Genomic DNA, 23,748 nt, shown 5'->3' with positions numbered 1-23,748 from the left:
TATAAAATATTCCAGTCCCTGAAATCAGACTGTTCCCTTGAGCAAGTTGATCCATTTCCTTGAAATGTCATGGTGCCAAAAAAGATCAAGTCTTTAAAGATTAATGGTTGTCAAATACATCATATAAAATGTGAACAGAAACAGTGGCCTTCCATCTCTAAAAAAAAAAAAAAAGCTGAGGGCATTGATGTAGCCTCTAAACACAGTTGTGCCCATCTTTTCCCATAGGCTCGGGGAGCCCTATAACCCTAAGATGGTCTAGACCAGAAGTTAAAGTTGAGGTCCAGTTTTTCTAAGGTGAAACAAGTTTTATGCATGTTTCTCCAGTTCACTTTGCATCACCTGAAAGAATCACTACATCCTTCCGTTTAGATCATAGTAAACTGACAGAAGCCACAATTTCCAACACTGACATTAGTTTTCTTCTACAGCATCCCCTCTGGAGGGAAGAGGGGTGGGGTGAGGAGTCTGCTGCAATACTCAACAGTTTATTAATAAAAGCTATTACAAACCACAAGGTCCTACTGTATAGCACAGAGAACCATATTCAGTATCCTATGATAAACCATAATGGAAAATATATTTTAAAAAGAATATATATATGTATAACTGAATCACTTGGCTGTACAGCAAAAATTAACACGTTGTAAATAATTCTTAATTAAAAAAAAAAAACAAACCTGGGACTTCCCTGGTGCCGCAGTGGTTAAGAATCCGCCTGCCAATGTAGGAGACACGGGTTCAAGACCTGGTCCCGGAAGATGTCACATGCCACGGAGCAACTAAGCCCGTGCGCCACAACTACTGAAGCCGGTGCGCCTAGAGCCTGTGCTCCGCAACAAGAGAAGCCACCGCAATGAGAAAATTGCACACCACAACAAAGAGTAGCCCCTGCTCGATGCAACGAGAGCCCAACACAGCCAAAGATAAATAAATAAATTTATAATAAAACAAAGCAAAGCTATTATAAGTGCTTACAATTGGCTTCTACTGTGCTACAGACTCTCTAAATATGTTAACTGGAATCCTTAACAATGCAAAGTGTTACAGATGAGAAAACTAACGCAGAGCAAGAAATCTCAACCTAAAACCACACTGCCTAAATGCTTAAGTAAAAATAAAGCTATATAAACAGACAGCTTTAATAAGAAATATCACAAAAACATTATCCCAACTCCTACTAAAACTTCCTTTACCATATCCACTTTTCTGCTCAACACTTACCCAGTACAAGCCTACAGATGATCCTAAGAGAAAGATCTCCCTCTGACATTGATCTCAAAGAGAGGCTGACGGCACTGAACAAAATCTGCGGATGTGGTCTATATAAACACACCATAATCAGGAGTGTTGACACAACCTATTCACAATTCTCATTTTTTAAACACCTGTGCTGAAGATGTTCTATCAGATCCATATTCAGCAGCAAAATCTCCGTGTGCAGAATTTTTAGTAGAAGAACATCTTTATAACTATCCCAATTAGCCAAAGACATTAAAGAAATCTGCAAACTCCACTGGCATTTCAACAAGGCTAGATAGAAGGAAATGGCTGCCCGAACTTTCCAGAAGCAACAATAACAACTAAGGATACAGCTGCTGACAGATGTTTGACAGAGGCTGGGCAGGGGGGTTTCCAAAGCCCACACAGGGACCCTCAAAATTCACAAGATGTGGGAGCCATGAAGGGAGCCCTCAGTTGACACAACTGACCTGACCCACTTCACTGTCTTGCGCCCACTGCTCGGTTTCATTCAAATCCCATTAATATATATATATATATATAAATCCCATTAACGATGACAGAATGTGCAATTTTGCACAAGCCTGTTGGATAAACAATCACAATCAAGAATTGCACCCTTGGGACTTCCCTGGTGGCGCAGTGGTTAAGAATCTGCCTGCCAATGCAGGGACACGGGTTCAAGCCCTGGTCCGGGAAGATCCCAAATGCCACGGAGCAACTAAACCCGTGCGCCACAACTACTGAGTCTGCCGCTCTAGAGCCCGCGAGCCACAACTACTGAGGCCACATGACACAACTACTGAAGCCCACGCACCTAGAGCCCATGCTTGCAACAAGAGAAGCCACTGCAATGAGAAGCCCACGCACCGCAACAGAGTAGCCCCCGCTCACCACAACTAGAAAAAGCCCACTCGCAGCACGGAAGACCCAACGCAGCCAAAAATAAATTAATTAATTAATTTTTAAAAATTGGCCTGATGTCTTCGGATTAAACATGAATCTCTCAAAATTTCAGGTGGGTGTTAGTGGGAGATTAAACCCAGGCATTAGGGGTCTTCCCCTGTTTCATTCCACCATACCTTCAAAGCCAACTGTAAGCCAACTATCTAAAACATGAAGGAAACTGGAGATGCAATCTGAAGAGGCAAGGAATTACACTGGAATAGGGTTTAAGCCGAAGTTTCAGATGTAAATTGCCCACGCTCACCCCCCCACCCCTCCCAATTTTTCTGTTAACAAGCCAGAGTCTTGTCAATCAAAACAGTCAATCTGGTTTCAGTCAACTAGGTTTGTGGGTACAGACAAAACCTCAAAGGAAGAAGAATAATTTAGTATTGAAGAAGCAGGAGGTCACATCAACTGAAGAGGAAAGATGGCTCAAGCCTCATCCTGTAAGTCACAAAGCTTGAAAGGTCAAAGAACGAGGAACAGAGTGGGCTGCAGTGGTGGCACCTTTTGCTCCCTTCAGGCAACTGTAATTCTTTATCCGCTCTCTTCCAAAATAAGAGAGATGGCACAAACAGCCTTAGTGAGTCAAGCCTTCAACTCTTTGTCAGTGTTATGGGGAAAAGGGGGAGGAAACGCTACTTTGAAACCGCCTGCATGGTAGAATTCTTCTCAACCTTTCGCTTAAGTGTCAAGAAGAATGACATCGAAATGGTCCTTTATTAGCTAAGAATGAATACATCTGAAATAAACCTTGCCCTGTGTGAGGAGCTGGCGAGTAAGCAACCCATGTGACTTCAGTTAGCACCAAAGGAAATAAAATTTGGAGGGGATTAAATTTCAGAGCTATATAGAATTATCAAGTAAATTAAAATTCCTCATAATCAGAAAAACTTATAAAACCCTTTCTTCTGGCAAACTACCTCAACAACAAAAGCATTTTAACCATTTCACCTCCTCATTTAAGGCTTCCTCCAAAACTAACTCCCTTTCTATATATGCACAGAATTTTTTAAATGAAAACATAAAAAGCCAAACAGTTGTGTTCAAAATTTTACATGTTAGGAGAAATTAGAAAACTACACATTTTAATGTTGGTTTTAGTGACCTGAAATACGTTTTAAAATTACATACGTGTGCATTTTCTTCTTTTTTTTTAATTGGCTATGCCTCGCAGCTTGTGGGATCTTAGTTCCCCAACCAGGGATTGAACCTGGGCCCTCAACAGTGAGAGCATGGAGTCCTAACCACTGGACTGCCAGGGAATTCCCCATTCATCAAGCATTTTCTTAATTCAACAGCTTTCAATCTACAAACATCCACCTGCTGAACTAGATTCAAAGCAGGAACCTCCAATTATTTCCAAGGTATGGAAAATTTGGTTTTCTGGTGCATAGGTGAGATGTGTGTGCTATGCAGACACACATCTACCTAGTCCTACAGAACGGGTTGAAGATGGGGCACAGAAACAACTAGAATGCACATTTCTACTCACTTTTTCTCTCTTGTCCTTAAAAAAAAAACGCTCTTGCTATAAATTTTACAATGTACAAAACACACACCTATTATTTTAAAACATACACTGAGTATGCATGCCCGAAAAAGCTTACACTCTGGGAATGCAAAATAAAATACATTGGTGCCAATACTGGTACAATCCCCATTTACAGGAACTTGTTCAAAATAAGATACAAGAATTCATTCCACAACCAATTATTTTAGGCAGCAAACCGTCTTCCTCAGCGGTTTGAGGCTGATTTTTTGAGAGTGGTTTCCTGGGGAAAGATAGTCTCCCCCGCAAGCCTAGGATGGCTCAATACTTAGGGTCACACTGGATTGGAATTCTAGAACCTATATTTCCAGGGAGTGAAAATAAATTGTATCAGCACCTACACCCCATTTTCCATACAGGACACTCAGGAAAATCCACCCCCACCCCCACCTTCATAACGGGGAACAATACTGCCATCCTCGAGCTACAAAATATCCCTCGGCTCAAGATGGCAACTGGGTCACCACCGCCCCCCTCGGCCACCCCCGCCAGTTGACAGGGCCTTTCCCGGGGACCGGAACAGGCTCAGACCCCACTCGGCTTCTCGCCATTTACGAATCCTACCGCCCGACCTCTAAACACACTCACACACCCTTTCTGCTTCCAGTGTCGCCTCCAAGGCAGCCAAGGGCTCACATCCCACGTGCAATTAACACATTAAAAGGCACCTCGTGAAGGTGGGAGCAGCGCGCTCCAGTCCTACTCAACTACCTAACTCTCCCCCCCAGATGCGTGCAGACCCCGTCCCGGCCCCGCCGCCTCCCGCTCGCCGAGGCGGGCTCCGGGCCGGCCGGGCTGGGGCTGACCCACCGCCGCGGCGCCTCCGTCCGCCTCTCCCAGGCCCCGCGGGAGGCGCGCGGCCAGCGGTCAGGAGCGCGGGCCCCCAATTCCCGGCCTGGCTAACCGCCGGCCTCGGCGCCTGCAGGCCTTTCGGACTGACCACCAAAGCGAAAAACCCAAACTCTGTTTTTTAAATGGACCAAATACAGAGTGGCAGCAAACCCTCACCATTCCGTTGGAAAACCCTCCTTTTAGATTTTAAAATTAAGTTTTAAACCAGTGCTCAGAACACCACCTTGTCAGTCCTGAGGGGCCATTTCCGGGGGGGTGCGGGGAATGCTTAGGAAAGCAGTCTGGGAAGAGACCCTACCGGCTGCTTCCCGCACCCCTAGGTGGCCAACTGTCGGAGGCACCCTCCTTAAAATTAAAGGGGAAGAGCCAGGCGTCGGGGCCCTCTTCCCAAGGTCAGGTGGCATTAGTCACCATCAGGCAAGGGCTCCCTGAATTATTTAATTGAGCCTGTTGACCCGGGAGGCAACTCAGTGAAGGAGCACGTTTCAAAAACTGAAGTAGTGTACCTACTGTAAAACACATGGATTTAGGCATCCAGTCCGTCACAATCGAATAGAGGACAGGACGACAGTCCTCCACATTGCCCTCAGTCTCCTTTTCCCAATCCGAAGAATGGTTTTTTAAAGGAACAATATTACTAAACTGTGAAGGATCACTCCCTTGGAAGGAAACGAAGAATTCAGGCCGTGGGTGGGATCACGTCTGTGAACCTGGTGCTTTCCCTCCCAACACTTGACTTCTCCATTCACAGCATTGGTTTGTCCCTTTAAACTTAAATTCCCTAACATTCCAAATGCAGGAACGATTAAAGAGATCTAACAACTGTTTTCCAAGTTTTCTTCTTTTAATGAAAAACCAAGAAGGGGAAGTAGAATTTTGCTCAAAACTGAGCAAATGTCACGTTTTAAAAGGATAGTTGGTCTAACAGTGTAATATCTTAGTGCCTTTGCCAAACAACTTCAACCTAGTATTGCACACGTTAAAAAAAAATCTAAATGTTCAGGGCATCCAGGTACCTCCCAGGGTGAGGGGTGCGACACTTCACACGCTCCCATACCGTTTGAATGGTTTAATAATTTAAAAAGTGTATAAACCTTTTACAAGTGTGGCAACACTGAGCATCTACTGTTTTAACCCAAATAAAACGTATGTGGATCTTTAACTGGGAATATAAATAAAACCTGACATTTAAACTCAACTGCTGGGAGGGAGGGTTCAATCAACGCCCCTGCCAGGAGGGAAATTGTGGCGGATTCAAGCCGCCCTCTCCCTCCCCCCCTTCCCCTCCCCCTCGACGCTAATCTTCCCGGCGAATTGGCTCCCTCTTTCCATCCCCGGGATTCGGATCAGTATTTAACTCAATCCATTTTTGAAAGAACCTACTAGACACATTCAGCCATGAATGTGGGAAAACTTTAAAGATGAGTCCATTCAAAGCTTAAAAAAGGAAGGAAAAGAATAGCTGCCCCTTAGGCTTCATACCGAGAAAGAAACTTTTAAAATGAGGCGTCCACAACAAGTAGATTAGAATTTCAACTTTTTTCCAATAGGAGAAGCCGGCTTAAGGCCAGCAGGCAATAGCTCCGCCCTCCTCCCCAAATAACAGGTTAGGCGTGGAAAAGGCTGCGCTCAGCAAGCCTCAGCCGCGTTCGGAACCAGCACGCCCACTCCACCTAGCACGCAGCCAACTCGCACCAGGATCCGTCTCCTGCCCGCGCCCAGGGCAAGGCTAGCACCAAGTCTCACAAAGGGGCTACAGGTAGATCGCATTAAGTCGCCGACCCTCTCAGCAGAGGCTGCGCCTCAAAGCTTCTGGCCCCGTCCTCCAGTGGGTTCGGGTGAGTGGAAGGTGGCACAAGATGTGAAAAATAAGCAAGAACGGTTTATTCAACAAACAGCCAAAAGAGCCAAATAAGCTCAAAGGCTGCCGTGCAGCCCGCGGACTCTGCGCACCCGGTTCGAGCCGCGTGCAGCTTGGGTCGGCTTGTTTTCCATGAAAAGTCGAGCCCCAGGTTGAACGGGGTGGGAACACCTCCCAACCAGGGAAACCGGTTCCCGCAGAGATCGAAGCCGGGGCAAGCGGGGGCGGCCCAAGGACTTCCAGCTGGGTGAGGGCAATGGGCAAGGCCCCCCGATTCCGCTGCTCCCGGTGCAGCGGTGGGCCCACGAGGCCGAAGGGCGATTCCATACAAGGGAGGTTCAGGGGCCAGAACACGCTTTTTCCACGGTGCGGGAATAGAACCGCGGAAGGCTGTTCTTACTCTATACAAGGAGGCAACAACTGCCACGGTGTCCCAACAAAAAGCACAGTCGTCCCCTCACAAGCGCGCACGTGGAAACCAGGTCTACACGCGCAAGCGCACCCCACACTCACCCACACGACCATCTCCTCCTGGCTCATGCCCTACTTAAAAGCAACAATCGACGAGTTTTACAAACAAAAATAAGGTTGGGAAAAAAAACTAAAGGAGAACCCTCCGCATGCTGGGAGGCCTCTGGTGTGCCCGCACAAGGAGACCACGTCTACACATACACACGTTTCCATCTCATGTCTTACTTAAAACAATAGCCTGCACGCTTTGTCAAACAGGAATGAGGAAATCAAAGTCCCTAAAGAAGAGGGGGTGTCTCCAACCTCGGGAGCCGTCGGAGGGCAGAGGAGGGACCCTCGCACACGAAGGCCAGGTCTACACAGTCGCACACAACTACCTCTTCCCAGCTCATGCCTAACTGGAGACAGCGGCTGCCACATTTTGCCGAACAGAAAATTGGATACGGAAGCGGGGGACTCTGCGTTTTGGGACCCCTCGCAGCCCGCACAGAGGCCAGGTCTTCTCCACACACACTTTCCGGGTCAGGATCTGCTTGGGGCAGCGGCTGCCGCGTAGCCAAAAGAAAAACGAGAAATCCGGAAGGGAGAGGACCCCCTCTCCTTGCTGGGGGGCCTGCCCGGATGCCCGCACGAGCACCCACGCGGCTCCCCGGGTGCCAGACCCGCGTCCCACGCCGCCCGGCCGCAGCCCCCGCGGGAGCGGCCCCCGAACTCACCTCGTCGTCGTGGTGCTGGCAGAAGCCGAGGCGCTCGGGGAAGACCGAGAGGATGGAGAAGGGCGCGCCGGGGAAGGGCGGCCCGAGCCCGAGCTGCTGCGCCGCGGCGGCGGCGGCGGCGGCTGTGGGGCCAGGCGGGCCGCGTTCGATGTAGTGGTCCTTGGTAAGGCGCACGCGCTGGTGCGCGCGGACGCAGTTGTCGCACAGGTGCTCCTGGCAGTCGAGGCAGCGCGACGAAGCCGCGTTACCCTCGTCGCAGGAGCTGCAGCCGTGAGGCCGGCGCAGCAGCAGCGCCGACGGGGAAGCCGCGGGGCCGCCGGGCGCTGAGCGGGGCGGCGCGGGCGGCTGCGGCGCTGGCGGGAGTGGCGGCGGCGCCGAGGCAGAAGCGCGCGGGTGCGCGTGGTGCGCGTGGTGTCGGTGGTTGCTGTGGCCGCCCGCGCCCGCCGCGGCGCCGGCCCGCCCGTTCTTGGGCGGCGGCTCGTCAGCCGTGGCCACCACGGCGTCGAGCAAGTTACTGAGCAGGAAGGCGGACGAGGGCAGCGCGTCCATGCCCGCCGCCTCGGCCAGCACGACCTTCTGGTCGCACACAGGGCAGCGCAACTTGAGCGGCTCTCCCGGCGCGCCGCCGCCCGCCGCCGGCAGCCGGTGCGCCTCGAGGCACGGGCGGCAGAAGGCGTGCAGGCAGGGCAGGACGTGTAGGCGGCGCGCCGCAGCCCCGGGGCCCCCGCCGCCGCCCCCCGACGACGTGGACGTCTGCGAGGACGACGACGACGCCGACGAGTTGGAGGAGAGCGGCGCCGGCGAGCCGCACATCTCCTTGCACAGCAGGCAGATCTGGAAGTCGGTCTCGGAGAACGAAGCCATTTGCAACCAAGCCCGGAGGAGGGAGGAGACCAGAGAGGAAGAGGAGGAGGAGAGGAGAGCGCGGACAAGGAGGGTGGGGGAGCCGCCGACTCACTCAGAAAAAGGCATCAATTAGGCCTGCGATCCAGGAGCCGGCACCAGAGCGGCGCGGCCCGCTCGGCCTCGCCGCGTCCGGCCCGCGCGCTGCCACCCCCGACGCTGCGGGCATTAAATGCCACTCTCCGGAGGCGACACAGATTCCTCCCGGAAAAGGACGCGGGGGCCGCGTGCCTTCCCGAAGCGGGAGCGCCGGAACAAGTCCCGACACGCGAGGGGCGAGCGGGGGCAGGGAGGTCAGAGGACTCCCTGGAGCAGCTGTAGCTTAGCTTCTCGCCAGCCGAGGGGAGTCCCCCCCAAGTCGAGTCCGCTGTGCAATCCCAGTCCCGGCGGGAGAAGCTGAATTTGGTTCGACGAGTATTTGGTGCGTGGCTTTTCTTTAAACGGATTTAGTCTCTTCTTGGGACAGGAAAGCTCCCCAAACTAGTAGAGGCGGGAGCGGCGCGATGCCGAGCCCGTGTCCCCCCGCGCGACGCCGACCGCCCCGCCGCATGACGCGGCGGCCAGGGGCTCCTGGGTGGCCCGGCGTGCGGCGCTCCGGGCTTGCGCACGGCCCGGCGCGGCCTCCCTGCAGGGCGGTCGGCCCCGCCGCAGCTGCAGCTAGTGGGAGCCCGCTGCGGCCGCACGCGTGTAGTACGCACGCGCGCCCCACGCGCCTCGAGTCTCCCGCGCGCCCGCCCGCGCTGCCGGCGCTTAACACGCACGCGCGCCCCACGCGGCCCTGGGCCCTCTTGCCCCCGCCTCGCCGGGCCTGGGCGCCTCCAGCGAGCTCCTTCTCCGGTTTAGCCGCGCCGTAACGCGGGACCACAGGTCCCCGCGGGCCGTCGTGAATTATTCATCGGCAGGAAGATATTAGATGTACCCGCTGCCCGCTCCGCGCGAGCCGTCGTGCAATGCTATCCGAGCTCCGCGCGCGCCCCGCGCCCCTCCTCCTCCTCGCGTCCGTTCTCTCTGAAACCTTGGCAGCGAAGGGGGATCACATTTCCTTTGTCATCGGGCCATTTCGCCCTCGCGTTGGTCCCCCCCCTCCGATCCCGAGCCGCGGGGACGGAGCCTCCACCGGGGCGCGCCGGAATCAGTGGAACCGGCAATGGCCCAGCGCGGTGAGCTCGGGAGCCGCGTGGTCAACGCCGCCGGCCCGCTCCCGCGTCATCTTCTTTCTGAAACGAGTCGCCGAGCAAGACTCGGGTGGCCCCGGCAGCGCTGCTGCGCCTACCGGGCTTTGCTCGCGCCTTGCGCCCTGGCCTCCTGGGGCTTTGAACAACTCCCCAATTCGGGTTGCCTGCGTGCACGCGCGCGCGTGCCCCCTCTTTCTCTGCTTTGCCGCCTCTTCCTCCTCCTCCTCTCAGTACGCTGGATATTGGGACTGATCGGAATTCGGAATCCTTTTAATCTCCAAAGGAGCAAACTCACTTCCGCCCGAGTGCTGGGAGGGGGCTGGGGGAGGGGACACAGGGGAGGGGGTTCCAGGCAAACAGGAAACATTAGCCCTCTCGGCACGGCTCGCTTTTGTGTGCTCCCTCCCTCCTCCCTCCAACCTCCTCCCTTCTCCGGGCCGCAGGGGAGATGAACGCCCCCGGGCTTCAGTGTGACGACCTTTGAAACCTTCCGAGCGAGGAGTGGAGAGCGACTCTTCCGTTTATTTAAAAAAGAAAAGATTTCATTCTGAATCCCGGTTCTGCAGAGGCTGCCCGTGAGATCTGGGGTCCCCCCACCAAGACCTTTTTTTTTTTTTTTCCTTTTTACGTTTTCTGAAAGACTGCATATCTGTGATCAACACCAAAACATCACGCAGTTGGAATTAAACGAATCTGAATTTTGATCTGCGGAGGGGCCGGTTTCTTTTTTGAGTTTTACTGGGGGGAAGTGGGGGGCAGAGGGCAGCTGTTCTGGGGAGGTTCCCGGTGAAGGCCCCGCGGCCATCTGGGTGGTGCCCGAGGCTGCCTGGGCGGTTCTGGGAAAGGAACTCGCTGGGCCCTGGAGAGAGACTAACTTGGAGGAGTGGAGAGGGCCACATACCAGGATTTAGAGTATTTGGTGTGGAGGCCAGCGGGTGGAACAATTGTCCCTGTCTTAACACCATCAAGCTGTGACTGACATCTTGGGTCCCACTTCTACAAGCAACAACCTGGATGAATCTCAAAAACATCATGTTAGAAGAAAGAAGCCAAACACAAGTTCGTAGTGTGTGATTCCAGATACAGGAAATTCTAGAACAGGCAAAACTAAGCTTTGAGGATAGGAAAAGAACCCTTGTGGGTGAGGGAGTATTGACTGGGAATGGGAATAGGAGAGAATCTTCTAGGGTCGTGAAGTAGAAATATGTGTGTACATTTGTCAAAACTTATAGATCTGCCATTTAAGATCTGTGCAAAATTTCACTATGTAAATTATACTTAAATTGAAAAAAAAATAATTTGGTGTCCAACCTAACAATCATGCCTGTATCATAAAAGTGAAAGAAAAAAGAAAAAACACTTTATACACAATTCCAGCTCCTTCTCTGAACTTGCTCACCAGAATTCAGGGAGGTTTCTGGGGGAAATATCAACCGGGAAAGAACCCTTAGATCAACCTGCTGGACAAACATGCTGAAGGCCGTAGGCTGCAGAAACACCACCCTAAAGGGAGAAAGCCATTGTGGGGCCCGGTGCTGTCCTGAGATGGGAAGAATTCTAGGACAAGCTAGCAGCCAAAGTCCTCAGCTGCTGTCAGGAGGGCTCTCCTCAGCACCTGGAGCAAATCTAAGCTCAGTGAACATTCACCGAAATGTGTGAGGAGTGCAAAAATTATTATCAAATAAACCCAGAACATGGCAATTGTATCTCAATAAAACCGGGGGGAAAAAGAACAGATTTCCTTCTTTGACCAATGAAAGAGAAGTAAACACTTTATACTTTAAATATTAGAACTAACACAACATTGTATGTCAACTGTACTCCAAAATTAAAATTTAAATAAATATTAGGAGCTTTTCACGCAACTATCTATTGCCAATATGTGTTTGTGTTTCTTCCATAGTTTGAGACCAGCGTGTAAACAGGTACATGCTCACACATGAATTTTCCTACAGAATTTTGTACCGTGCTGGCCTTGCTTCAGCAGAGGTGTTGTATGTATTCTTTGGTTTTGTTTCTTTTCCTTTCTTTGATTGTTTTTAATTTCTTTCCTTTTCTTTCTTTCTTTCTTTCTTTTTTTTTTTTTTTAAACAAAAACAAGAGGAAAACAGATGGGGGAAGAGAATTGCCAGAAGGAAGATGGCCCCAGAGGGTCAGAAAAGGGATGGGCCAGACCTGCTGTCTCCCTCATGGTTGGCCCCACCCACCAGCATCTAAAAAGGTTTAAAAAAGATGACCAGAGAGGGGGAGGGGAGAATTAGCAGTCCTCCTGGTCCTATGACTCTAAATATCTTGCAAGTGGATGGCAGAGATGGAAAGTCAGCTGAGACCTTGTGGAGGAGCAGGAAGGCTGTAACTCCAGAAAGAGGAATCAAACTCGACAGCAGTTGGTGGGTTAGTTTCCTGGGGACAATTGCTCAGAATAAGCCAAAAAGAAAAGAAAAAAAGAAAGAGGAGGAGAAAAAAAGGTCTTGATTTCTATTCATGAAGTAGCTTCCCCTTCCTTTCTTGAATTGACAGGACATTGCCAGGAAACAGGGCTGCAGTGTAAATTGTTAAATTAGCACTTTTCTAATTTCCATTAAGACTTAATTTACCATAGGTGGGAAAGAGGGAAATTTTTAAAGCAACTAATTTAATCCCAATTGTATAGAAATACAGTTATGATTTTTTAAAATATGGTATAGTGATAAAGAACAAATTAGGATGAGATTTTAATAAGACTATAGCTTATCCATGAGAGGAACAGGAGCCGTATATCCAAATGAAAGGCCAAAGACAGTCCCCTGCTGTAAACTAGTATTAAATTTTTCACTGCCATCCTAGCTAATAAACACCCATTTTTAGCAAAGGGAGGAGCAAGCAGCCGTCCAGTTTTCCCTAACATTAGAAAGAGAGTATGTGTATATCTTTCCTAATCCTGAAAATAAATCATTTGTATTTTAATCAGTAACTACTTATTAAAAGAAACCAGCCCTAAAATGATGTAGGCAGTGAATTTGCAGTCTTTCTCGAATTCATCCATAACCATATTTTGTTTTCAAAGATGACACTGGCCCCTGCTGCTCTCTCAGGCCTGGGGTTGAGGTTCCGCCACATTTCCATCGAAGTCAATCTGCATCTGCTTTTTGCATCTGATCCTTTAATTAAATATTTGATGCACCCGCTTGTTTTGATGTCAAAGTTGCACCTTTCACCACCATCCTAAGGGTGCTTTCACATAATTTTTAAATACATAAATCACCAGAGTATTCCTTTTAAACATTAAACAAACATTACACCACAATAACTCTTTTAAACCAGTGGGGGTTAGGGCCGGGGGTGGGGGGGGTACCAGCCGAATAGACTACCCGTGAATCATTGTCTGCATTCTGCCAGCTGAAGGGGAATGGCATTCGACACACCAGGCCAACTCTTAACTCTGCCCTGACTCCGGCCTTGGGGTCATTATGAGAAGTGTGTCAGCTGCTTTCAACAACCCAGAGTTCAGAATAGCAACAAGTAAGAGGATATCATATAAGCGCTAGTCACCTAGAACTTCAGAGACTATAGTAAAGAAGCTTGAATTGCACATAGGAGTGGTAAAAGTCAACATCCAGCTTGGTTAGTTAAATTAGTTCAGAGCTCAGCCAGGCTTATATCCCAGCTCAACACTCTTAACTGTGTGACCTTGGGCAAGTTACTTAACCTCTCTGTGCCTCCGATTTCTCATGCGTATAGCAGGGGACTGGTGCAAGTACCTAGCCAATCAGGGTTAAATGAGCTACTAAATGTACAGGGCTTAATATAGTACAGATCACGTGTAAGTGCTCAAGCACACAGTTAAATATTAGCTTTTTGTTTTCGTTATGGTTATTCAGCAGAGTGGTTTACTGCCTGCCTATCCCTTAAATTTGTCATTGCCTAATCACTACCCTCCCCTGGACCTCAGCATTTCAGGCAACCAATCATGTCCTCTTTCCCCTCCATAATAGAGAGTTGTGGTCTCATCTCCTGTCACTCACAGCTCAAGACCTCGTAGTGGCTGCCTGTGGCCTGCCACGTTAAAGCTAAGCTCTCAGCCTACATTTTTTTTTTTTTTTGGCCTCACCATGTGGCATGTGGGATCTTAGTTCCCCTACCAGGGATTGAACCTGTGCTCCCTGCATTGGAAGTGCAGAGTCTTAACCTCTGGACTGCCAGGGAAGTCCTTCAGCCTACATTTTCTAAAGTGAAATGTGTATCTTTCATAATAAAGGGCAAAAAAACTATAAAAGTTGTTTTTTAAATAAATATAGCAGAAAATCAAAAGATACATAAATCGGTACATACCGTTAAGCCCGACCAGCTTCTCATTCCCTCTGGAGAGACCCCGTGGGGGGGTCCTGAGTCTATATGGAAAGGGAAAGGGGCCCATTTTAGCCCAGCCTCCCAGCCATCCCCATCAAGGTACCAGGCATGTGGGTGAAGCCACCTTGGATCCCCTAGACAATCCCAGCCTGAATATAACCCAGTTGGTTCCACAAGGCTTCACTCAACTGAGCCAGTCTAAATTCCTGACCCACAAAATTGTGAACTATAATAAAATGCTTGTTGTTATAAGCCACTAAATTTTGGGGTCATTTGTTACACAGCAGTAGATAATTGGGACACTCCACCCCCACCTGCCCCATATTTTCTGCCAGATTAACATCCCTAAATTTCTTCTCTCTCTCTCTCTCTCTCTCTCTCTCTCTCTCTCTGTCTCTCTCCCCTTCCTCCCTCCCTCCCTTACTTCTCTCCTTCCTTTCTTTCATAACAGCTTTAGGGAATTCCCAGGCAATACGGTGGTTAGCACTCTGCACTTACACTGCCGAGGGCCTGGCTTCGATCCCTGTCGGGGAACTAAGATCACACAAGCCCCACGGCAAAAAAATAAAAAATAAAATAAAATAAACAGCTTTGGACTTCCCTGGTGGCGCAGTGGTTAAAGTGGTTAAGAATCCACCTGCCAATGCAGGAGACACAGTTCGATCCCTGGTCTGGGAAGATCCCACATGGCATGGAGCAACTAGACCCATGCACCACAACTACTGAGCCCATGCACCACAGCTACTGAAGCCTGCGTGCTGTAGTGCCCGCATGCCACAACTACTGAGCCCACGTGCTGCAACAACTGAAGCCCGCACACCGAGAGCCTGTGCTCCACAAGAGGAGCCACCACAATGAGAAGCCTGCGCACCGCAACAAAGAGTAGCCCCCACTCACTGCAACTAGAGAAAGCCCGCGCGCAGCAATGAAGACCCAATGCAGCCAAAATAAATAAGACAGTTTTATTGAGGTACAATTGACATACAATAAATAAGCTACACACATTTAAAGTATACAGTTTGAGGACTTCCCTGGTGGTTCAGTGGTTAAGAATCCGCCTGCCAATGCAGGGGACACGGGTTCGAGCTCTGGTCCGGGAAGATCCCACATGCCACAGAGCAACAAATCCCACGCACCACAACTACTGAGCTGTGCTCTAGAGCCCGCGAGCCGCCACTACTGAGCCCACGTGCCGCAACTACTGAAGCCCACACGCCTAGAGCCCCTGCTCTGCAACAAGAGAAGCCATCGCAACGAAAAGCCTGCGCACCACAATGAAGAGTAGCCCCCGCTCGCCACAACTAGAGAAAGCCCGCGCGCAGCAACGAAGATCCAGTGCAGCCAAAAATAAATAAATAAATAAATAAATAATAAAGTATACAGTTTGATAAGTTTGGATATATGGATATCACCACACCAAGAGAATGAATACATCTCACCCCCAAAATTTTCCTGGACCCCTTGATAAACCCTCCATGTAACCTCTCCCCAGGCAACCGCCCATTGCTTTCTGTCACTATAGATCAGTTTTCATTTTCTAGAGTTTTTCATAAATGGAACCATATAATACGTATTCTTTTGTACAATATGTACTTTTTTTCGGGTGGTGGGGCTCTGGCTTCTTTCACTCAACATAATTACTTTGTGATTAATCCATGGTGTTGCGTAGAGCAGTAATTCCTTTCTTCATATTGCTGAGTAGTATTCCATGGTATGGATATATGCAATTTGCTGATTTACCTGTTTGAGGGATCATTTGGGTTGATGGGTCATTTGGGTTTGTTTTCAAGTTTTGGCTATTACAAATAAGGTTGCTCTGGAACTTCCCTGGCGGTCTAGTGGTTAAGACTTTGCCTTCCAATGCAGCGGGTACAGGTTTGATCCCTGGTCGGGGAGCTAAGATTCCACATGCCTTGCAGCCGAAAAACCAAAACATAAAACAGAAGCAATATTGTAACAAATCCAATAAAGATTTTAAAAAAGAAAAATAAGGTTGCTCTGACCATTCATGTACAAATCTTTCCTTGGACACGTATATCTTTTCTCTTGGAAAAATACCTATTCATGAAATGGCTGGATCACATGGCAGGTGTGGTTTTATATAGTGGTTGTACCATTTTACATTCCTACTAGCAGCGTATGAGAGTTCAGTTTTGTCTACATCCTCACCAAACTTTGTATAGACAGTTATTTTTTTTATTTAATTTTAGCCATTCTTATAGGTGCATGGTGGTATCTCATTGTGTTTTGTTTGTTTGTTTGTTTGTTTTGCAGTACGCGGGCCTCTCACTGTTGTGGCCTCTCCTGCCGCGGAGCACAGGCTCCGGACGCACAGGCTCAGCGGCCATGGCTCATGGGCCTAGCCACTCCGCGGCATGTGGGATCTTCCCGGACCGGGGCACGAACCCGTGTCCCCTGCATCGGCAGGTGGACTCTCAACCACTGCGCCACCAGGGAAGCCCTCTCATCGTGGTTTTAATTTTCATTTCTCTGATGTCTAACCTTCTTTTCACGTGTTTATTTACAAATCATAGATCTTCTTTGATGTAGTGTCTTTTTAAAAAATATTTATTTATTTGGCTGCATCGGGTCTTAGTTGCAGCAGGCGGGGTCTTTCTTGCAGCGCACGGGCTTCTTTCTAGTTGTGACACGTGGGCTCCAGAGTGCCTGATCTTAGTTACCCTGCGGCATGTGGGATCTTAGTTCCCTGACCAGGGATCGAACTTGTATCCCTTGCATTGGAAGGAGGATTCTTAACCACTGGACCACCAGGGAAGTCCCTGGTGCAGTGTCTGTTCATAGATTTTGCCTTTTTTAAATTGGGTTGTTTGCTGTCTTACTATTTGAGAGTTCTTTATATATTTTGGATATGAGTCCTTTTTCAGATACATGCTTTGCGAAGATTTTTCTCTCAGTCTGTAGCCTGTGTTTTCATTTCCTTTTGAATGAATTTTATATTTTGATGAAGTTCAGTTTATCAATTTATTGTTTTTTTAACAGTTTTCACAGCAAAATTTATTAAAAGAAGAGTGGTTCTGAAAAGTCTAGCATCCGGTGAGAACTACCATCCACAACATTACAGCTGGGAATTTTTCTCCAAAATGTCACGGTCAAGTAACACAATGGAACCATTAAATCTTACACATGCACCAAAGAACTAGCATGTTTGACATACAGAGCAAAAAATGGGACCTCATGGATTAAAGTTTCATGTGTTCATCACATACATTAAGACACAGCTTATTTTATTTATTTATTTTTTTAAAAATAAATTTATTTATTTATTTATTTTTGGCTGTGTTGCGTCTTCGTTGCTGTGCACAGGCTTTCTTTTAGTTGCGGTGTGTGGGGGCTACTCTTCATTGTGGTGCGTGGGCTTCTCATTGTCATGGCTTCTCTTGTTGCAAAGCATGGGCTCTAGGTGCGCAGGCTTCAGTAGCTGTGGCTTGTGGGTTCAGTAGTTGTGGCACACGGGCTTAGTTGCTCCACAGCATGTGAGATCTTCCCGGACCAGGGCTTGAACCCATGTCCCCTGCACTGGCAGGCGGATTCTACTTTTTTTTTGCGCTATGTGGGCCTCTCACTGTTGTGGCCTCTCCTGTTGTGGAGCACAGGCTCCGGACACGCAGGACCAGTGGCCATGGCTCACGGGCCCAGCCGCTCTGCGGCATGTGGGATCTTCCCAAACCAGAGCACGAACCCGTGTCCCCTGCATCGGCAGGCGGACTCTCAACCACTGTGCCACCAGGGAAGCCTGAAAATTCCCTTTAGATGTAAGCTATCAAATATTAAAGCGGAAGAAGTATCTGTTTTGTAAACCACAGATAGTTCTGCAGAAAACAAAAGGAGTTTTAAAGAATAAAGCCCTCTAGCAGACAAGTCTTAACATTAAAGATGCAAAGGGTTAAAACACTGGAATTAGAACACATCAGAAGAAACTTGCCACTGAGGACTTCAAGGCTAAAAATATGCTGATAAAACTGTCTGCGATATGTAGACTAAGACTTTTGCTAATTTTCTGACATTTACATACTCATGTTACAGCATCAACTTTGTCAGAATCACTACTAATAAACTCAGAGCATTCCTGGCCCAATGGTTGCATCACAGTGGCCAGCGCACAGAATTCTCTAAAGACACTGTGTAAACTAGAACGTCGAGGTCAGACACCCAAGGACCAGTGCTTGAATTTAGTAGTAGAATGCTGAAGAAGCTATAGCCATGTCAGTTTATTCTTCTAGGGATTGTGCTTTTGTTATTGTATCTAAAAAGTCTTTCTCTAGGCCTTGTTTTCCTTTTCTATAAAATTGGGATAAAAATAGATGCTAGTAAATTTATATTCAATATCTTGTAATAACCTATAATGGAAATGAATCTGAAAAAGAATATATATAAAGAATATGTGTGTATATATATATATATATATATATATATATACATATATGACTGAATTACTTTGCTGTACACCTGAAACTAACACAACATTGTGACAAGACCTTGCTCAGTGGGACACTCACCCCAGAAACCCTGAGCTGCTGTAATAGAGGGGCCATGTGGAGAGGTCCTGAACATTTATAATGATGGATGGAGAGACAGATAGGTAGACAGATGGTAGATGATAGATAGATGGATGGATAGATAGACAGACAGATAGATGGTAGATGATGAATGATAGATAGCTGGATGGATGGATAGATAGATAGAAATCCAGAGAGCTCCAACTATTCGCATCATCCCAGCCAAGGAACCAGACACGTGTGTGAAGTCATCTCTAGATGATTCTACCCTCACACCCTTAGAGTCACCCCAGCCATTCAGGTCTTCCCAGCTGAGATTTCAGACATCGTGAAGCTGACACAAACAACCTCTGCTGTACCTTGTCTGAATTCCAGACCTATGTAATCTGTGAGTATAGTAAAATGGTCGTTGTTTACACAACTACATTTTGGAATCATTTGTAAAGCAGCAGTGGATGACTGGAGCATATACCATTATTACCATATGAAAAAATGTGCCTATTCAAATTAATGAAATACACTGTATTTTGAAAGTAGAGCCAGTAAGATGTGCTGATGGCTTGGATGAGAGAATGATAAAAATCAAGAGGTGGGATTGGGGATGATTCCAAAATTTTTGGCCTGGGCAGTTGGATACATGGTGAAACCATTTCTTGAGCTATAGAATGCTGGGGGATTGAATGAGTTTAAGCTGATCATGGCACTAAAAATGTGCAACTTACGTGTAGGACAGAAAACAATTCCTGGAGAAGTCCTGACCGGGCTGCTTTGGGACCTGTGTGCCCTCAGATCTGTTCCCTGCCCTTCCCAGCTCCGTTCTGAGTCTCAGAGGGCCTGATCTTTGCAGCCCTAACTCCCCAGGTTCCTAAGTCAGCTGGCTTCTGGCTGGGTTTGGCCAATAGGAGGCTGGCAGCTGATTAGAGAACTGGAAGGAGGGAAAGGCCAGGGGTTTCTCCCCATCACGCTCTCTGCTTTGGGTGGCAACTCCAGTCTCCAGCCATGATTGCATCTCTTCCTCGCTCCACCTCCAGGCCTGCTGTGATTTCAGCTTCCAGCAGGGGACTCCTGGGTTCTGATAACTCCATCCCCTCCTTTGATCCTCCACCCAGCCGAGGTGTGGTAGCAGCTTCCTGCTCTAGCTGACCTCTGGGTTCTATCACCTGTCCAATCAAAACTCTCCATTCAATTCCCTCTGTTATAAATAGGTAAAGTCATTTCTGTTTTGCTGGGTTGCCCCTGACCGTGGCACTCTAGGCTGAGGACTCAAGTGCAAGTGTGCAGGCTCCAGTGAGCGGCAAACACCTTGCTCAGCCCCACCTGGGGCAGACTCCCAGGCTCCAAGGTGTTTACCAGACCTTCACCTTGGGATTTGCTCATTCCTGACCTCTGCACTTTTGTACCAGACATTCCCTCCATCTGTGTGCAAAATGCGGTTTCTGCATATCCGAGGCAATCCCTGCTCCAACCCCAGCTCAGAACCCGTGGCCTCCTCTAAGCCTGTCACCAATGACTCACCTGTCCAGCCTCCAGCCTGTGGCCTTGGCTCAATAAAAAATCACTTGCTGACAAATCGCTCAGTATTGCATCCTGTCTCCCACCTCTGTGCTCAGCAGAATGGCCCCTCTACCATTGCTCACAATTTCCCTTTACTGAAAAATTCTTACTCAGTCTTCAAAACCTACTTCAAGTGTCCCACCTGGGGAGTAAGTAATTTCTGGCTGGTTTCCTCCCCAGACCGAGAAGAGAAGCAAACTCCCACATTCCTGCTGCTGTCCCGGTTCCTGGCAAACCACACTGCAGTCATTTTACATGTCTGTCTCCCATATACAACTGCTAGCTCCTTGGAGGCGAGGCTAAGTCATCAGCTCTGGTCTGGGCACCGGTGGCCCTCAGGGACTCTTGGTTAAATGCTGGCTCTGGATGCATGGATGACCATGTATTTTCAGTGATTGTAGGCAAATGCCTTCAGTCTTCCCAGTCTAGTTACAAGCCTCTCTTAGGAGGTTCCTATTTCTTGTGCAGCCTGTTGGTACCTATTTTAGGGCTTTTTTCAGGCAGGAGGAAACCAATAAATGTTGCCATCAGACATGAACATTTTGTCTATTTCCTTTAGTACCACACCTTTTCTTCTTTCCTTCCTTCTTTTCCTCTCTTCCTTCCTTTTTCCTTCCTTCCTTCCTTCCTTTCTTTCTTAGCTTTTTTTTTTTTTTTTTTTTTTTTTTTTCCGGTACGCAGGCCTCTCACTACTGTGGCCTCTCGCGCTGCGGAGCACAGGCTCCGGACGCGCAGGCTCAGCGGCCATGGCTCACGGGCCCAGCCGCTCCGCGGCATGTGGGAATCTTCCCGGACCGGGGTATGAACCTGTGTCCCCTGCATCGGCAGGCGGACTCTCAACCACTGCGCCACCAGGGAAGCCCCAGATATCTATTAAATAAAATACATATATAGATTAAAAATTGTTTTTCTGAACCATTTGGGAGGGGGTACAATGCCCTTCTCTATTCCTAATCACTTCCTGTGCCTTTCCTAAGAATACAAACATTATCTTATGTAACCAAAGTACAGTATCTAAATCAGGAAGTTTAGCATTGCTACAAGACTACTATCTAATCCACAGACTGTATTCACATTTCACCAGTTGTCTCAATTATGTCCTTTGCAGGCACATTTGTTTTTCCCTTCCCAGGACCCAGTCTGGGATCACAGGCCGCCGTCCATGGTCCTGTCTCTCCAATCCTCTTTAATCAGGGCAGACCCCTAGCCCTCCTTTGTTTTTCGGGACCTGACTTTTTTTCTTTTTCTTTTTTTTGGCCACGCCGTGCAGCATGGGGGATCTTAGTTCCCAGACCAGGGATCGAACCCATACCCCCTGCAATGGAAACCTGGAGTCCTAACCAATGGACTGCCAGGTATTCCTAGGACCTGACATTTTTGAGGCAGTCAGGCCAGTTGTTTGGTTTCCTCACAGGTTTCAAAATGCCCCCTAAGATTTCACCTCTCACCACATTGTTACCAAACCCTCTTCTTGTCCAGACTCAGGGGAGGACTCTTTGCAGGGCCTTGTAAAACCTTAAATAAACGACACGAACAAATTCCACTTTGACCGCTATCTTGTTAAAATTCCTCCAAAAAGTTAACTCATTGGCCCCAAAGTATCTTAACAAAAGCCAGGCTGTACTTGTATTCCCCCTTCCTCAAAGGGTTTTATGTGCTGTTTAATGATTTTTCACAAATCGTCCTTCTTGCCCTTAAAGTTGGATTAATTGAATTTTAATTCAGTAGGATCACCCTCTAAAAAGGGCGACACTGGCTCTGCAGGTCAAGTTAGGGCCGCTCGACCTAATTAAGACCTTTCTTGAGCGGAGTGGGATTCTGAAGGTTAGAAAGTCCAGCCATGCAGCACCCTAAACTCATCTCTATTTTGGATCATAATGAAGAAATCCCTTAAGAATTCCCGGGCGGTCCAGTGGTTAGGACTCCGTGCTTCCACAGCTGGGGGGGCATGGATTGGATCCCTGGTTGGGGAAACAAGATCCTGTATGCTGTGCAGTGCGGCCAAGAAAAAAAAAAAGGAAAGACAAAGAAAATGAAATTCCCTTTTCCTTCTCAGCTAAGGAAAACCTGGATGGCCTATGAAGGGAAGCCAACAACCAGGGCTTTCTGGGCTCCATCTGGTTGCCTCTCATATTTAAGGCTCCCGCCTTCAATGGGCGGGGGGGGGGGGGGGGGGGGCTCCTCTTTTTTTTTTTTTTGTTGGTACGCAGGCCTCTCACTGTTGCAGCCTCTCCCATTGCGGAGCACAGGCTCTGGACGCACAGGCTCAGTGGCCATGGCTCACGGGCCCAGCCGCTCCGCCGTATGTGGGATCCTCCCAGACCGGGGCACGAACCCGTGTCCCCTGAATCAGCAGGCGGACTCCCAACCACTGCGCCACCAGGGAAGCCCCGGGGCTCCTCTTATTAGTCCCCTTGTTTCCTTTCAAAATTTTTTTGAACAACTAAACATAGTTGAAATTCCCAAAATACAAAAGACCATAACAAGAAAAGTCTAGACTTTCTCTCCCGAATTCTGGCCTCAATCCCAACCGTCCATAGCTGTCTCTGGCTTAAGCCAGTTTCCAGAGGACTTGAACCCGTTTGCTGTATGAATTTTACTGCATGAATCCATGGATGAGGGACCAAAGCTTGTTATTTCCTCCCAGAAGAATCCTGCCTATTATTTTCCTCATCAGCCTGGTCTGGACTTGAGTTAAAGATAGATAGATACATAGATAGATGAATAGACAGAGAGACAGATGGGTAAGACAACCCATACTCAGAGTTCTGTAAAACATTGTGACATCAAGTGGAGAGGACAATTATCACAGAAGTACCAGGCTAGCCAACAGCCACTCTGCTTCTATGGCCTCTGAGGGGCTGACTGAGGCCAAATGAGGGGCTGCTAGTGACCTCAGATTCCTGATCCACAAAGCCACTGTATTCTTTTTGTATTTGTTTTATCTTTTTTTTTTTTTTTTTTGGTACGCGGGCCCCTCACTGTTGTGGTTTCTCCCATTGTGGAGCACAGGCTCCGGACACACAGGCTCAGCGGCCATGGCTCACGGGCCCAGTCGCTCCGCGGCATGTGGGATCTTCCCTCATTGGGACACGAACCTGTGTCCCCTGCATCGGCAGGCGGACTCTCAACCACTGTGCCACCAGGGAAGCCCTGTTTTTGTTTTTTGCCATGCCGTGCAGCTTGTGGGATCTTAGGTCCCTGACCAGGGATCCAACCCAGGAAACAGCAGTGAAAGCACTGAGTCCTAACCACTGGACCACCAGGGAATTCCTGTTGGGTTTTTCAGGAGTTTTCACACTGTTCTTGGGAAAGCCCAGAAAGGAAGAAAACACCTATTTCCTTCTCTGAGAGAGAAGGCCTGGAAAAGTCAGAGGCTCCAAGCAAGGGGCAGCCAGGTGAGGCCCTTTCCCTGAAAGGACGGTCCTAAACCAGAGCAGGACCCTATGATCCTTGCCCCCCATGTCCTCAGGCTGCCTTTTTTTTTTTTTTGGCTGCACTGCACAGTGTGTGGGATCTTAGTTCCCCGACCAGTGACTGAAACTGCGCCCCCTGCATTGGAAGCATGGAGTCCTTACCACTGGACTGCCAGGGAATTCCCCCGCCTGCCTTTTGTCTATGGAAAAAC

General features: G+C 48.6%; 1 protein-coding gene across 1 annotated transcript in view; it reads right to left on the bottom strand.

The window, feature by feature from the left end:
* The window catches only part of TRIM71 (tripartite motif containing 71), a 65,516-nt gene extending 54,999 nt beyond the window's left edge, over window positions 1-10,517 (bottom strand). Inside the window, exon 1 of the mRNA XM_079934741.1 lies at window positions 7,643-10,517. Within this exon, the coding sequence (XP_079790867.1) occupies window positions 7,643-8,506 (864 nt within the window). The 5' untranslated portion in view covers window positions 8,507-10,517. The remainder of the gene's footprint in view (window positions 1-7,642) is intronic.
* Between the last annotated feature and the right edge of the window lie 13,231 nt (window positions 10,518-23,748).

This window comes from Stenella coeruleoalba (genome assembly GCF_951394435.1).
Source record: "Stenella coeruleoalba genome assembly, chromosome: 10".
NCBI classification, from domain to species: Eukaryota; Metazoa; Chordata; class Mammalia; order Artiodactyla; family Delphinidae; genus Stenella; species Stenella coeruleoalba.
Note: the sequence above shows the minus strand (reverse complement) of the source record. Positions and strands in the feature narration are given on the sequence as shown.